Here is a 16,877-nt window from a genome sequence, read left to right on the forward strand (position 1 = left end):
AAAAGGGCTAGGGAAGTGACAATAAAGCTGTGTGGCATCTGGGTGATCTCCATGCGCTTATAGGTACGCACATACAATAGCGTACCTCCCAACGGTCTGGGATTTTAATGGGACAGCCATTCATGCTTGTGCAAGGAGATCCTGACCATGTTAAGTATCTGCTGTTATCATTACATGTTATGTATGGGTGATGCTAAACATAGCAGCTATTATTTATATAGCACCTTTCTCCCTTTGGGACTCAAAGCACATGCCCTCCGAATGAAGTGAATTGGCAGCTGAATAGTAGTTGTTAGTATGACCCAATGAATGGTACTCATTTATTGACCTCAGAAGGATGAAGGGCTGAGCTTATCCATTAAAAAGATAACCACTGATTGGATCACTCTTTTGGCAGCTATTCTAATAGCTGCCCGATGTAAAGGTTTCCGATGTTGCATTGGAATCACTGTGTTTATACATACAGTAACCAACGCTGTCTAACTTTGAAACAATATTCTTCTATGTGGAATGTAAAGTACTGTTCACTTTGCAATCTTTGCTGCCTTACGGCATTCTTTTTTTCTTTATGATCCTTATGAAGAAGAAGGTCCCTAACTGTGGGTTCTTTATTATAATTATGAGCTGAAATCCACCATCTCTATTCTTACAAAAATCATTATGCGACACAGCTCGGATTCTGAAAAACACATGATTACCAGGTCTTCTTCAACACTTCAGATCTTCCATAGGCTATAGACACCACCCAAGGACACACATACAATAAATGTGTTATAACATATTGGTTGCCATTTTAAAGATTTTAAAGTGGTCCTCATACCCAAATAGTCTGGAAACCACTGCTATATAGGTTGATGTGCTAAACAGTGAAATATTCTGCTGCTGCCATCTGGTGTTGAATATTTGAACAAAGAACCAACCCCATGGAATTATTTTGGCAACAAGTATTGAGTTTATGCTGCATAATGCATAGTTTAATGGGTAAATGTGGTAGTTATGCATTATACATCGCCAGTTTTGCTCTTGCATGAGACTTTCACTGGGGTTAGCTCTTCACAATACATAGTAGAAAATAAACATGCCTTACAAACATCCGATTAAGTAGATAACTCATTCAATATCACTTAAGTTTAATACAGTTTGTCAAGAGTTAAACTCACTTCCAGTGTTTTCAAACATATTTATTTACATGTTTTTTTTCTTAGCTTGGTATCACTAACACTTGTTCATGGTCAGTTTGTTATATGTTTTCCTTGACTTTTGGACAATCAGACCATTTGAGATAATTATCCTCCTCACCATATTTGCCAACTGTGTGGCCCTTGCTGTCTACCTGCCCATGCCGGAAGATGATACCAACTCATCCAACGCTGTCCTGGTAAATATATCGGTGTCTCTCTATTTCATGTGTATGTTGTCTGATTTGAGTAATAGTTTGCATTGTTGCCTAAACAATTTACCTCAAGGAATAAGAGCAGTTTTAAGAAATATGAAACATGAGGAACAGCTTTGAGTAATGGTTTCTTTGAATGCTGTTATGAAAGGCTGTATTGGTGATTAAATTGAAATTTAATAGATTTTTTACAAATATACTTCCCCTATCAATTATATTTTTTGATTTGGATATATATTATATCTTAATAGGAGAAAGTTGAATATGTCTTCCTATTTATCTTCACCATTGAAGCGTTTCTCAAGATTGTAGCATATGGATTCATTTTGCATACAGATGCATATCTGAGAAATGCTTGGAACATCTTGGACTTCACCATTGTGTCTGTGGGGTAAGTACATATATACAAAAACTACATGTGAGTATATAAATGTTTATAGTTATTGTGTGTACATGAACATATTTGGTAGAAATTAATTTTTTTCTTATAATAAAATTTATTACCAAAATGAATAAAAGTCTAATTAACCTGTTATACAACATTATTTGGCCTACGTGTTGTGCGCGTAAAAAAATGCTAAAAACATGGTGTAGGTTTGTGAGCAATTTGCTTTGTTTATGGTAGAGAGGGGTATGCTGGATGGTAGCACAGCAAGAGAAAGCTAGATGTAGGATAAGGGCAAGCACTAAAGGAAAGTACTCGGAGGTTGGGCCTACTGGTTCTTATTTGCCGTCACTTTCTATGTTCTATGTTTCTATTAGTATTGGTATTAGTATTCTATATTTCACTGTAAAGAGAATGTATTGGGGTTACTTTGCTTAGACCAATGAAAGTAAGTTATGGGTGAGTTAGTAGTGGCATAAAGTACATCCAACATGTCCTCAAACAGCTGTCATACTCAATCCAAGAGTATGCTTTCTTTGACTTTACCGTGTTCAGTTTGCTGATATAAATCATGTAATTCAATCATATGGTCATAAATGCACTTTGCCCTGTTTGTATCATCAGCTTCCTATGTCATGTTCTTTTTCACATAGCTTTTTTAGAGAGCGCACATGTCCAAAAATTGTTCTCTGTGAAAGAGAAATTTTCTGCGCACGCCAACTAAGAAAAATTAGATGGAACATTGGTCAGCACATATGTCAATGTTCACATTTACTGAAATGGAATGCATAAAACCCATGAAATGAGTACAATAAGATCCAATAGAGATGTAAATGTTGTCTGTGTAGACGTTAATCTAGACCCAGTGGTCACTATATGTGGAATTATAAACCAAACACATAAAAAGGCTGGATGTAGCATCCATTGCCTGCCATTATTCCCATATTCCTCTTTCCTTCATCTCCAACCTGCTTCTCTGCTATCGTCCTTCATCCAATGGATGTTGTAGCTATACGTTGAAATGTATTTAATTTATTGCACAAACCTCGGGTATTCAAGCTTGAATCAGGTATGACATTAATTCAGAAATATTCAAGTGTGATATATATATATATATATTTATTTAAATTATTTCTATCATGCTATTTAATCAATTCAATTGTATTACATAATGTATGTAATTAATCAATTTAAGTCTCTGTCTGATTACAGACTTTTTGCAATAGGCCTGGAACAAATTAACAAACTTCAGGGTGTCACTGCCCCAGGAGGAAGCGGTTTCAATGTCAAGGCACTGAGAGCTTTCCGCGTTCTGAGACCTCTTCGGCTGGTATCAGGGGTTCCCAGTAAGTCAAAGGCTAACAATTCTGTAATTTAAAAACGGTATATGTTAAAAACTCTCAATTCTCTCCAACATGTACACATGTGTGTGTGTATATATATATATATATATATATATGTATATATATATATAATGTAAAGTCTGTTTACATGGAACTTCTTGAGGGCGTATTTTATATATATAGTGGTCAACAATAATTTGAGAGTATATAATTGGCTGCATAAAATATATGTGTTGTTTCCTATACAGGTCTGCAAGTGGTACTGAACTCAATCATAAAGGCAATGATTCCCCTGCTCCACATTGCTTTACTTGTCCTCTTTATGATTATCATATATGCTATTGTTGGATTAGAGCTGTTTTCTGGGAAGATGCATAAGACATGTTACTACGCAGGAACAGGTATGAATATGATATCTTTATAGCTGTTTCAACTATGTATAAAGCCCTTAATGCCATTTTTTCCATTTTACATTTGAGCAATTAATGGTTCACATAGTCACTAGTGTTAATGGGTGCTTTTATTTTACATGAACTAATATCTATTTTTAACATATAACAAGCATGAGTAACCCAGGATTCACATAATAATACTAATGACATTTGCTCTTTATAGTGAATAAACTACAGCCTTCAAATAATGAACATACAGTATTTTTTTTCAAGTTACCGTTGAGTTGTAAAAACTTGAGTTTGAATGTATTTAGCCTAGGTGTATGTAAACTTTCGGCCCTTAACTGTGTGATGCAGTGATTCTTAGTACTAGGTACACCTTTTCCCCATAAAATTCATCCCATGATGTTCTTGCTCACAGATGTCTATGCCACAGTGGATGATGAGAAACCAGCCCCATGTAGTACATCCGGCCAGGGCCGTCAATGCACCATGAATGGGACAGAATGCAGGGGTTGGTGGCCAGGACCCAACAATGGTATCACCCACTTTGACAACTTTGGATTTGCCATGCTGACTGTGTATCAATGTATAACCATGGAGGGATGGACAGAGGTGCTGTATTGGGTGAGTTCCATAATATATATATATATATATATATATATATATGCATAGTACTGGACCAACACTATTACCTATTGGTGTTGTTAATTCTGCACAACTATATTTAAAAAAAAACATTAAATTTTCTGTTTGGACACCACAGTCTGATTGTATAGTACTGTACACTAAAGACATTTTAGTGATTTAAGGTGTGCTGTTCACAGAATCCATCTTAAAGTGTGAAGAGCTGGTATATAAATAGAGATTGTTTAAATCAGTGTTGTTTTGATAGAAGAAGTGTGAAGGGTTGCAGATTAAGCTCTGATGATAAGGAGATTACGGTTGTCTGATATCCCCACCATTTTTTATTTCAGGTTAATGATGCCATTGGTAATGAATGGCCCTGGATATATTTTGTCAGCCTGATTCTCTTAGGCTCATTCTTTGTGCTTAACCTGGTACTGGGAGTCCTGAGTGGGTATGAACCTTAACTTTATATTATCTCTTTGCAATAAATGATCATTTACTTTCTTTTTCATGTTTGCCATTGCCATACATTGTTATTTTTAAAGGTGACATTCTGCCTAAAATCTAATTATTTGTAGAAATGTATATAGATGTTACGGAACTCGGGTATTCTTTTCTATATAAAGACTTTACTTTGCTTTATTTTTTTTTTCTCCATCATTTATAGTATACAGTGTAGTATGTAGTGACTTTTCAGTTATAATGTAGGATTTCTGTATTATGACTAAATACATTATTTATATAACCCCAAGTAATGTATTTCCGGTGTTTAGCTATTTTGTTTGATGCTTCCCTTGTAGAGAGTTCACAAAGGAACGTGAGAAAGCTAAATCACGTGGCGCTTTCCAAAAACTAAGGGAACAGCAAGCCATGGACGAAGATCTCCGGGGATACTTGGACTGGATCACGCATGCAGAAGTTATGGATCCAGACATGGAGCCGGGAGAAGGTGAGAATGTGGGCAGGGTATATAGAGAAGAAATATTAAAGATAATATCTTCATGCCCAAAAATGTATTGTACAGTTCAGCACAGTAAATACACCATGGATACAGTTTTAAATACATATGTCTATACATTAAATATTACAACAGTTTACTTTGGGTGCAGTCAAGATTAAGTGATTATGTCCCCCCTATTAACCCCCCTGTTCTCGTACAATTCATCTTAAATGAAATATAACCAACTACACTTATTGTCAATTATGGTCTACGATTAAGCCTGCTAAGATGAAACTAAATCATGATTTTATCATGTGGTAATAAAATGAAGCGTCTATTATAGTGGAAGGAGACATTGTATTGTGCTGCACTCGGTGGGAAACGGCTGCTTGCAGTGGACGTTAACTATCCGGGCTGCTGAATATTGCAGGCCTATTGCTTGTTTTGGAGACATTTTAAACCAAATATAACCAACTACACTCATTGTCAAACAAAACGTAATGTAACTGCTTATCACTTTAATTCACGATTATATTTTTCTGTGTAGGATTCTCACAGTTAGAAGAAGGTTGCTCAGAAACAGCCAGTCTATATGAAATGGAAGGAATCAACAAGTGTATCAGCTTCTTGTGAGTCAAAAAACATGTACACTATGTACTTAGGTAATTAAATACTTAATGTATACACTTGAATGGCAGGTAGGGGCAAGATTTTTTTGAAATTAAGGGAGTAAAAAAATAACTTTGATCTTGGTTTCAACCTCCCCATTTGGATATTCATGGTAGCCATCGCATATCCCTGACAAATACTCTGAGGTAAACATGCTTTGTTTCATCCCAAATACTTCCACATGTGGAAACAAGAATATACACAGACTAGATATTTTTTTAAAAAAATGGTATATGATCCCCTCTATCTACACAAGTACAGCTTTTAATAACATTAAATCAAAATGAAAGTCACCGGGACATGACATCCTTTTGCTTTAGTGATTATTCCTTTGACGGCACGTGGAGAGGAGTATTGCTCACCACAGAATCCCTTATTTTTAAACATATATCCTTTTATGTATTTCACCTTTTAATTTGTTTTATTTTAGCCGCCAGTGGCGTCAATGGAACCGCCTTCTCCGCAGGAAGTGTCGTGAACTTGTAAAGTCAAGATTTTTCTATTGGTTTGTTATCATCATTATCTTTTTAAACACAGTTACTATAGCAACCGAGCATCATAATCAGCCTGATTGGTTAACAGGGGCTCAAGGTGAGTAATGACTACTTTTTTACACATTCATACTGTAACAATACAAATAAATTGTACATATTAATTTTAGTAGAATTTTAAACATAAATTAATTTTATGTTCTAAATGTGATAATTTCCATCTTATTGCTGCTTCACATAATATAAGGGGCTGTACACTAGAGCCCTGCGCGGGACTGCTTTTTGAATCCCGCTCCCGTTGTTTTGAATCCCGCTCCTGTCCGCTCCCGCAATGTGGGTGTTCCGCTCCCGCCCGCTCCCGCCACATTTGTGGCCAATCCCGCCCGCTCCCGCCACATTTGTGGCCAATCACACCCGCCTCCTTACCTGATTTCCCGCGCAGTCCCGCAAGGCTGCCCTCGAGTTGTTCCCTCACAGCGTCTCTTCTCTTGCTCCGCCCAGGAACAAGGCAGAGTCACAGGAAGTGACGTCACATCACGTGACTCTGCCTTGTTCATGGGCGGAGAAAGATAGGAGACACTGTAATGGAGCAGCGAGAAGGCATCCTTGCGGGACTGTGCAGGATTACCGGGACCCGCAGGTACAGTGCCTGACCGCCCGCTCCCGCCCGCAGCCCCAGAAAGACCGCCCGGGTCCCTTTGGTAGGACCCGAGGGACCCGCCTCCCAATGCAGTCCTCTACTGTACACCTCTCACAACTGCATGATTAGAACTTTGCAAGCATATTTTTACAACTTTCTACATACCGGTAATCTGTTGGTAGGACTGAGAATTGTAACAGTCTTCTTCGTGGGTTCATGGAAAATTTTTATATGCATTTATTCAATGTTTTCTATTAAATGTTCTCTCTTCACTTACAGACATAGCGAACCAAGTCCTGCTGGCAATGTTCACGCTAGAGATGATCGTGAAGATGTATGCACTAGGATTCCAAGCATATTTTATGTCACTTTTTAACCGGTTTGACTGCTTTGTGGTATGTACTGGTCTTCTGGAGGTCCTGTTAGTTCTCAGCAACATAATATCTCCACTTGGAATATCTGTCCTGCGGTGTATAAGGCTCCTGCGGATCTTCAAGATTACACGGTGAGAAGAAAATTATGATGTGTGGACTAACATATCTTGCCATCTTCTGTAACCAATTAAATCATGAAACCCTGTGTCAAAGTTTGCCACAGAAAGGAAGTGACAAAATAATTTGCTTCTTGACTTGCAGCTACTGGACATCTTTAAATAACCTGGTGGCTTCTCTCTTGAATTCTGTCCGCTCCATTGCGTCTCTGCTATTGCTGCTTTTCCTCTTCATGATCATTTTTGCTCTCCTTGGGATGCAAATGTTTGGTGGCAGGTTTGATTTTGAAGACCTAGAGATTCGGAGGAGCACATTTGATAATTTCCCACAAGCACTGATCACTGTTTTCCAGGTACCATTTATGTGGTAATAATTATTCTTATTATTGGATTTACTTATTGTGAGTGATTAGATTGTGAAAGGGTAGTAATGGAATCATATTGTTGTATTCAGTTGGTGGAAGATATTTAGTGACTTTCAGATACGGTAGTTAAGTGAATAAACCCAGTACATGTTATTCCTGGATTATCAGGGCTATTTATGCTAGTAATGCATGTAGTGCTATGTTGAAACATTCACACAGTCTTAACATTTTTTAAGGAGTTCCTGTTCTTTTCATCTTAGGTCCTAACTGGAGAAGATTGGAATTCTGTCATGTATAATGGTATCATGGCTTACGGGGGTCCATCATTCCCTGGGATGTTCGTTTGTATCTACTTTATCATCTTGTTTGTTTGCGGAAATTGTATCCTTTTGCAAATAATTTATCAAGTACTAGAGATTGGAGAGCAATGCTTACAAAATAAAATAAAAAGTGGTTCATTCCTTGAAAAACCTACGTGTTGCATGATAAAAGAGGCGGACAATGAAGCCTGACCTCGACTGAGCTGAGCTGTGTGATAAGCAGTATGTATTTTTTCCTACAGTTAAATGTTTTTGGACACTTACAAAGTAGTGGTCTATATTGGTGGTACTCTTATTGTAACTGCTAGTATTTTCTGAGGTTCTTCAGGAAACCTCTACTGGAAACATTAGCTCTGGGCCAACCGGCACTCCTTTTCTGAATCTTTGTGGACACATTTCCTGCTTTTTACACCCAGTAAAGCAACCGCGAGTACAGAATGAAGAAGACATTTGGTATTTATTAGGGAAGGGACATAGCTTTTATTCTGTGTTGAGCAAATGGCAGATCAAAACAAGGAGATCTTTAAAATCTGGTGACAAACTAATGGGTAATGAGCATTTACACAGAACTACCAATCAGGGGTAGGGTCTGTTAATGCACACCACCCAGGCCGAGAAAAGATGGCCAATGAGGAAAGTGCCTACTTTTCTTCAACATTTATTTGATATAACCATAGTCCTTTATCTGAATAAAAGATACTGCTATATAATTTTCAACCTCTTTCTTTTGCTACCCATTGAAATTACATATATATATATATTTTTTTTTTTTTTTTTTTTTAAAAAGTATGATTTATGCATCTGATTATAGATTCCTTATTATTACTTTAATGGCATTCATTACTGATGTTTGCCTTGTCTTTTACACATTTCTTCCTAATAATAATTTTGTAACATATGAGGATGACAAGGTTGACCTCCTAGTTTTCAAAGCACAAAAATAACCAATAACCAGTTCATGCTACTTTATATCTGATGCTGCTTTAGAATCCTCATGTTCCTTCTTTTTTCCTTTTAGTAACAATAAGCCAGATGTTGAATATTGAATTTTATTTAAAGAGATAGGCACTTGTTATGCATGACAAGGTGCAGTGCAGCATTTTGATATTCTGTTGAACTTTATATTTACATGCTGTCACGAACAGAATTATAGGGAGGAACATTTTTTCTTAAGACAAAAAGCTGTATTAACTAGTGACATAATTGTTTGTCACAGGACATTTTTTTTTACTTAATCAGAAGGGTCTGGGAAGTCCTTTGCTCTGATTGTTTGACACCCCAGCAGAGAGTCACCAGTCTTCTGTTTGGGCTTTCTTTCTCACAATGAGAGTGCCATTACACTTAGCCTATGAGTCCTGACCAAGTGATCCTCACTCCTGCTGTCAGGTGGCAGCCTTTTTCCTCTAATTTAAAATGTGACTTATTTATCTCCAAATACTTTCCCGAATTCTTCATTCTCCCTTTTATTGTTATCTCTTCCCACTTGTACATAATTTCACCCGTTTTGTATCTATTCTCAGGAATTCCTTACACATTCTGCCAGATTCTCTCCTGATTACTGTAAATTTAAGCACTTACTAAAGACCCACCATTTCTGAGAAGCATAGAACCTTCCCCCTATTCTCACCTGCATCCTAAAGAAACTATCTGTCATAGAAATGCAGATTTTAATGGAAGATAATACCTATTTAGTTCTAGCCCATTTTGTCTTTCTGTTTTTAATGTAAAGACTTGAACCTGAATCATTGCTTGGAACCCCCTAGAAACCTCACTGAGCCAAGTCTGAAGCTGACTGTGTTGAGTATAAAATATCTGGCAAATATAATAGGAAGGAATGCTCATTCATATTGGTGAACATGCAGTATGCCATGCAAGCCAAAGGTTTAGGGGCAGGGAGGCATCCCTACCAGCAAAGTCTCAAAACCATTGAGTTCTCCATATCACCCTCGCTGCAATAAAGTCATCATTACCCAAGCAGCTACTGTCTCATTTCCCCTCAACCACCAAATAGATTGTAAGCTCACAAAAGCAGGGCCCTCTTCTCATTCTGTGCGAATATGTTTTAACATGTTTTAATCTTTTTGTTCATAAACAGCGCTACAGATTATTGTAGCACTATAAATAAATTAATATAATTTTCATATATAATGCTTTTGTTGTTAGAGATATTTAGTTTACCCCAAAAAAGCAGACATCTGTGGCAGAGACTTCTCCTGACATTATCTGTCTTACAAAGGCTGTCTGAACCAATCAACAACAATGAGCAACCTACCAATAGGAGAAAGAGAACGTAATGGGGAAGAGTAATAATGCTTACCCTGGGAACAGGAAGTAGAGATGGCAGGTATTATGGTAAATATAAAGGTAGATTTGTAATACATTATTTTTATCTGTAAACACCATATTGTAGGTTAATTTAATAAATATTGATAGCAGGTAGGATTTTAGAAGCAACGGGTCTTCTTTAGTGACAAGCTCTCAGATGACAACAAATAAAAGAAAATAATGTATGTTGTGACCGATCGTAAGTATCAGTGGTCCTAATTTGCACTGCGCTGTGGGCATTGTTTCCTTATCATGATGCAGATATACTACTAAATGTTTTCCTTGCCATCGCAGTTGATAATTTGGCAGAAGCTGAAAGCCTGACTTCTGCACAAAAAGCAAAAGCAGAGGAACGCAAACGCAAGAAGTTGGCAAGGTGAGAGTAGAACACGTCTTATACGAAACATAGCAATCAATGTTTAACGAACATAAGGCTCTTGTGAGATATGATTTTTTATTGTCCATTTAGAGCAAACCCTGACAAATCAGAGGAGGAAAAGTTGCTTTTGGCAAAGAAACTTGAACAGAAAGCTAAAGGAGAAGGAATACCCACAACTGCTAAGGTAAGAAAATGTGTGATAAATGCCTGGGACACATGCAATGAAAAAATAAAAGGGTAGACATTGGAGATGTACATCACACAGTTCTGGTAACCACTGAGTTTATCCTGTTGTGAAACCAGAATGCTGCATACTGTATGACCTAACACTAATTCCATACTTTTCTGTCTCTCAATAGCTAAAGATAGATGAATTTGAGTCTAATGTGAATGAAATTAAGGATCCTTATCCTTCTGCAGACTTCCCAGGTATGCATTTGTGTTGCTTATTCATTACAGTCTCCCCACCTTTTCCCCTCATGCATAAAACTAATAATTTTGCTTTTAGTTAGTTTCCAATTCCACTCTCAATATTGCATTTTTAAAAGCCATATGACATATTGGAAACACATTGACACTAGTGGTGCTTTAGTTATCCATGACACAAGGAGACAGTTTTTTGAATTATTGCATCATTTTAAAAAAAATGGGGAAATTTTTATAAACTCCATTTGTTACTAAACATTCTTACAAAACAGCAGTTTTATATGTTTGTTAACATTATTAATGTTAATATTTGGTTCTCCAAATATTGGTTCTCCATGTTCATGGTCAACTGCTTAACCAAGATGTTAGTGGTGCTGGTGAACTCTGCATGTAATGTGCGATGGTAGCTTTTAAGAGCTTTAAAAAGCATCCAAGTTGAAAAGAGCTGAACAAAACCACAGATATAAGAGCCAAACTTGAATTCACCTGAAAGTAAACTTAACCAATTCATGCTACCGTGTATTTCTCATTTACTATACTTTTTGACGGACACAGACCTAAAGCTTATGTTTAAAGACTAGCTATTTCACACAACTTTCACAGGCATTTGATAATATGGATAGCTTGGTTTCAGTAATACAAATGTCAGAACAATAGTATTATATTATAGTCATGTATTCATCAGTATGATAAAAACGTTCACCATTGTAATATTATATATGTAAAATGGTGAAATAAAAAGGTCTAAAAACTGGATAGCAAAACCAACTCTTTCATTTTTGTACAAGTGCCAGAAGCTTGATCAATCTTACAGCTGGATAGCACAGATAAATCTTACCTTATTCAGTACACCCTAAATAAACAAAAGCTAATTCTTTTGTACAAGCAACATTTAGTTGTTGTTACTTAGGAAATGTATATGTATTCATGTCTGCCACCTGCAGCTATACATGATTAATCACAATGGTGGTTGTACACACATCAGAACATAGTATTCTTCAGCCAGTCTATTTATGTTGTGCTCTGTGATGGGGCATTTGCCTTGTGTTGTTTAAACATATTTTGGTGACTACAGTCAGAAACATGGAGTTTATTGAATGATGGGAGAGTTTGTTGAATGGTCCCGTTTCAGCTCCTTGGGCAGGGGCATGCTAAGGTGGGTGCCATAGGTGCCCCTGTATCTAAAGCACCCAGTGGGGTCATGTAACACATGTAAAGTGAACCTGTATCATGGCAATGTGTGTGAATGTGTGTGTTACTGGATGGCATTAGCGTGTGTGTCAGCAAGTCATGCCAGAGTATGTGAATGTGTGAGACTAGGGTTAGTTATTGTGTTTATGGTGTTAGAGTGGGTGAGTGTTACAGCAAGTTAGTATCTGCATGTATTTCGTTATGGGGTGGGGGGGGGCTGAAGAAATACCTCACCCAGGCACCATAGGTTCACCCTTGTGCCTTAACTTTACTATACACCATGAAAAGCCAACCCCAGTGAGATTCTGCTGTAGGAAGAGCTTGGTTGACCCTATGTAATGTATGGTTAAACAAGTGAGATTTCTTTACAGACTCATTACACATTGACTAGCTAGTGTTGGCCCTTCATAATAAATATTGAAGTTAGAGAGTTAAAACTACAACTCTCCTGCAAACTGTTCTTTCCAGCTCTATTAACCACTGTGAACTCCAAGACTACATGTTGCTCATTATTTTCTGTCACACTCATTCTATGAGAGAAAATTGACCACACAAAAATGCATTATTAAATAATTAATTTGGGGCAAGATTTGAACAAACAGATATTTTAGACAAGATTGTTACAATGCTATAATTATTACATTGAAAGTACATCCTTCCCTGCCATTCTCTTCCTCTAACCCACTATTACTATGCTACTTCTCTCTCTTAGGTGATGATGAAGAGGAAGAGCCAGACATACCCCTCAGTCCTCGCCCTCGACCCCTGGCAGAGCTCCAGCTCAAGGAGAAAGCAGTGCCTATGCCTGATGCCAGTTCCTTCTTCATCTTCAGTCCTACAAACAAGTAAGAGCAGCCTACTAGCTGAGCTTATAAGCGAAAAAGGAACTTATTGAAAACACATCCTCCCATTCAACTGGACAAACTAAACTGCTTGTGTAAAAACACTGCTTGTGTAAAAAATCTTAAAAAATCTTAAATCCATTAAGGAATTATTAGGGACCAAATGATTTACCATGTAAGAAAACAGTAACATTTTTTTAAAATATCTTCTATATTTCTTGTTGTGCAGGATCCGGGTTCTTTGCCACCGTATTATTAATGCCACCACATTTACCAATTTCATCCTACTCTTCATCCTGTTGAGTAGTATTTCCCTGGCTGCTGAGGATCCTATCCGACCAGAATCCTTCCGCAACAAGGTGACTAGAAAGTGGCAGTTGTAGGAAGAGGTTTATTATTGATCGATAGAAATTGAATAGATTTTATATAACGGAAGATGCTCCAGTAATTATGCATATATAAGTTAAGATGCAAGTCAGGCCATTCTTTGTTTGGGTCAGTCTCAATATTTCTTGAAGACGGTTGCTTGATAGAACAAGGCTTGGGTGGCTTTGGCTGCTGTTTTGGATTTCAGGTTACATTTCCACACAATGCCAATATCTTAAATGTCAAATGTATTGGGGGTGCAGGTGAAATGCTAACACAATTTACCGTTGTGGCCCACTTATGAAATGTGAGAACCATCTTGTATAGTTCTTAACAATATATCAATAATACGACTAGGATTAAGAAGGGATTTTTGGTGTTTGAGTCCCATCAGGACAGTATTTAGTTACAGTTGGAAATTCTATAGGTAACAGTTACAGAGCTATGCATTAAGAAAATGTGAGTATATTATCATTCTTTTATATTGCTTTTCAGATTCTTTCCTATTTTGACATCGTTTTCACTGTCATATTTACCACAGAAATCGTTTTGAAGGTAAATCACTAGTGGTAGGCATTCATGTATGTACAGTGTATGTTTTCTTCTCTATATATGTTCTTTATGTTTGTACAAGTAGAGATTTAGCGCATGAAAACCCACGTTTTAAAATGCCCTTCTTGATGTTAAAGTTTAGGTTATTTCTTCAGACCTGTTGCGAAATATACATAATCCATAATTTTACTCTCCTACGCAGAAGGATTACGGATTACGTTAAAAAGGGAAGCACTGAATAGAAGTTCATGCTGCAGATCAGCAGCTTCTCTAACAATTTAAAAAAGTAAAGTTAGTAACCAATTGCTGCCCCACAATTATAGGATTTAATTGGAATGTGTGTACAACCAAATCTTTTGTGGAAAAGTAATTTGTTTGTATTACATTTATTATTTGGTTCTTATTTGTGTGAAATAAAAAGAAAAAGTATGTGTTTTTTGTTTATTTTTTTTAAATATTTTTTATCATTATATCATGGCGGGGTGCACAGTTTTGTCCAAAATTAAGCTTCCACGAATAGCTTAAATGGTTCTGAAAATAAATCAGGTTTTCCTAGGAAAAGTGTAAGGTGTTTATAAGATTTTTTACCTAACTATAACTTTTATCAAAACTATGAAAATGTTCCCAACACAAGAAAAAAGAAATGTGTCATGTAAAGTACGTATTGACGAGCATAGTTAAGATGTTTGCAGTGAACATAATAGCATTACTTCTGCAGCATTAGAGACAAATAGCGAAATGCCAGGTAGTAATGACTCCTAAGATGCTATAGCTGGTGCCCCACTATTTGCACTCTTTACTTTTTTTCCATCTGCTTGTTAGCTTTAACTTTTTTGTGCTTATTTGTCCCTCGCATCTCTTCTTGCTGTCTTCTCAATCATTCTATCACTTTTCTTAATCTCTGTCTCTTGCAGATGACTGCTTATGGTGCCTTCCTTCACAAAGGCTCATTCTGCAGAAACTATTTTAACATTCTTGACCTTTTGGTTGTTGGAGTTTCTCTCATTTCTGCTGGTATCCAGTGAGTTAACCTTTTTTTCAGTTTGGTATATATTTTGCCTTTTAATATTTGTTTCCTTTTTATCTATTTTTCACAATTAATGGCACTTTTATCACACATTATTTCCACATCTCAGCAGCACTCTCTCACAATTTTCCTCTTCTTTTACATCTCTAATCCTCACTTAAAGGGCAATGGTCGCAAAATGTCTAAATCTTATAGATAATCTCAAAATATACCGTATTTGCTCGATTATAAGACGAGGTTTTTTTCAGAGCAAATGCTCTGAAAAATACCCCTCGTCTTATAATCGGGGTCGTCTTCTAATCAGACCTCAAATAGAGGTCTGATTAGGAGACTAAGATCCAGATCCCCCGCACCGCTGCAGGGGACCTGGATCCTCCTGTCTCCCCCCCCCATACACACGCTTACCGGTGCTTCCGGAGGTGAAGTTGGCAGCGGGGGTTTGTATGCGTCCGTCGCAAATACCTTCCCCGACTGTCAGAGATCAGAGTTCCAGAGTTCCTGATCTCTGACACCCGGGGAAGGTATTTGCGACGGACGCATACAAACCCCCGCTGCCAACTCCACCTCCTTCCGGCTGCCGCGGAATGAGACGTCAACCCGCTGCCCCGGCAATACAGCAGGAAATTGGAAGCACCGGTAAGTAAGTGTGTGTGTGTGTGTGTGTGTGTGTGTGTGTGTGTGTGTGTGTAGGGCATTTCTGGAATGCCTTACACCCCTATATGCCACTCTGGCACTTAGGGGATTAAAAGGTATATTATGGGGCAGAGTGGCATATAGGGAGGTATAAGGCATTTCAGGAGGCAGAGTGGCGTTAAGGGGGCATTTAATAGTGCACTCTGCCTCCTGAAATGCCTTATACCTCCCTATATGCCACTCTGCCCCATAATATGCCTTTTAACCCCCTAAATGCCAGAGTGGCATATAGGGGTATAAGGCATTTCTGGAGGCAGAGTGCTCTATATAATGCCTTTTAACTCCCTTAATGCCACTCTGCCTCCTGGAATGCCTTATACCTCCCTATATGCCACTCTGCCCCATAATATGCATTTTAACCCCCTAAATGCCAGAATGGGATATAGGGGTATAAGGCATTTCTGCAGGCAGAGTGGCACATAGGGGGTCAAAAGGCATACCATGGGGCACAGTGGCATATAGAGGGTTAAAAGGCATATCATGGGCCACAGTGCCATATTGGTGTGGCAAGCCTGGGGGCAGATGTGCGTAACTGGGGGACAGGTTGGAAAATACAAGAAATAAAAACAAAAAAAAAATATTTTTCTCAATCATAGCTTTTATTAAAAAAAATAGTTTACATGAATTAACATTTACTGGTAAAACTTTTTTCCTTTAGGGTCGTCTTATATTCAGGCTTTTTCTTTTTTTCCTAAGTTAATATTCAGATTTTGGGGGGTCGTCTTATAATCAGGGTCGTCTTATAATCGAGCAAATACGGTATATCATACCATACCCCCTAAAGTCACTGGGACCCAAATTCTTCTTTCCTCCACATAAAATCCCTTTTCTGTAACATACTCCCCATCATTTCAGTTGCCCATATTCAGGGCGCAGTTGGAGGTAGACAGGGTTGTGGCTGGCAGAACACCTTAGGACATCACAAGGAAACTGTGTAGGGGCTATGACTGACGACTGTGCCACAAAAACTAAATATAATGCAAAAACTCCACCCTTTAAGAGATGAAGCACCATGATA

At 37.6% G+C, this 16,877-nt stretch overlaps 1 protein-coding gene across 2 annotated transcripts in view; it reads left to right on the plus strand.

The window, feature by feature from the left end:
• The window catches only part of CACNA1S (calcium voltage-gated channel subunit alpha1 S), a 61,229-nt gene that overhangs the window by 22,016 nt on the left and 22,336 nt on the right, over positions 1-16,877 (plus strand). For both annotated transcript variants that reach the window (XM_053457797.1, XM_053457798.1), the window contains exons 3-21: positions 1,273-1,378; positions 1,645-1,784; positions 2,991-3,124; positions 3,370-3,522; positions 3,935-4,140; positions 4,491-4,594; positions 4,944-5,092; positions 5,631-5,712; positions 6,183-6,343; positions 7,163-7,388; positions 7,519-7,726; positions 7,999-8,119; positions 10,645-10,759; positions 10,853-10,946; positions 11,122-11,191; positions 13,092-13,224; positions 13,451-13,580; positions 14,083-14,142; positions 15,054-15,160. In XM_053457797.1, coding sequence (XP_053313772.1) covers positions 1,273-1,378; positions 1,645-1,784; positions 2,991-3,124; positions 3,370-3,522; positions 3,935-4,140; positions 4,491-4,594; positions 4,944-5,092; positions 5,631-5,712; positions 6,183-6,343; positions 7,163-7,388; positions 7,519-7,726; positions 7,999-8,119; positions 10,645-10,759; positions 10,853-10,946; positions 11,122-11,191; positions 13,092-13,224; positions 13,451-13,580; positions 14,083-14,142; positions 15,054-15,160 — 2,499 coding nt within the window. The remainder of the gene's footprint in view (positions 1-1,272; positions 1,379-1,644; positions 1,785-2,990; positions 3,125-3,369; positions 3,523-3,934; positions 4,141-4,490; positions 4,595-4,943; positions 5,093-5,630; positions 5,713-6,182; positions 6,344-7,162; positions 7,389-7,518; positions 7,727-7,998; positions 8,120-10,644; positions 10,760-10,852; positions 10,947-11,121; positions 11,192-13,091; positions 13,225-13,450; positions 13,581-14,082; positions 14,143-15,053; positions 15,161-16,877) is intronic.

This window comes from Spea bombifrons, chromosome 2, assembly GCF_027358695.1.
Source record: "Spea bombifrons isolate aSpeBom1 chromosome 2, aSpeBom1.2.pri, whole genome shotgun sequence".
NCBI classification, from domain to species: Eukaryota; Metazoa; Chordata; class Amphibia; order Anura; family Pelobatidae; genus Spea; species Spea bombifrons.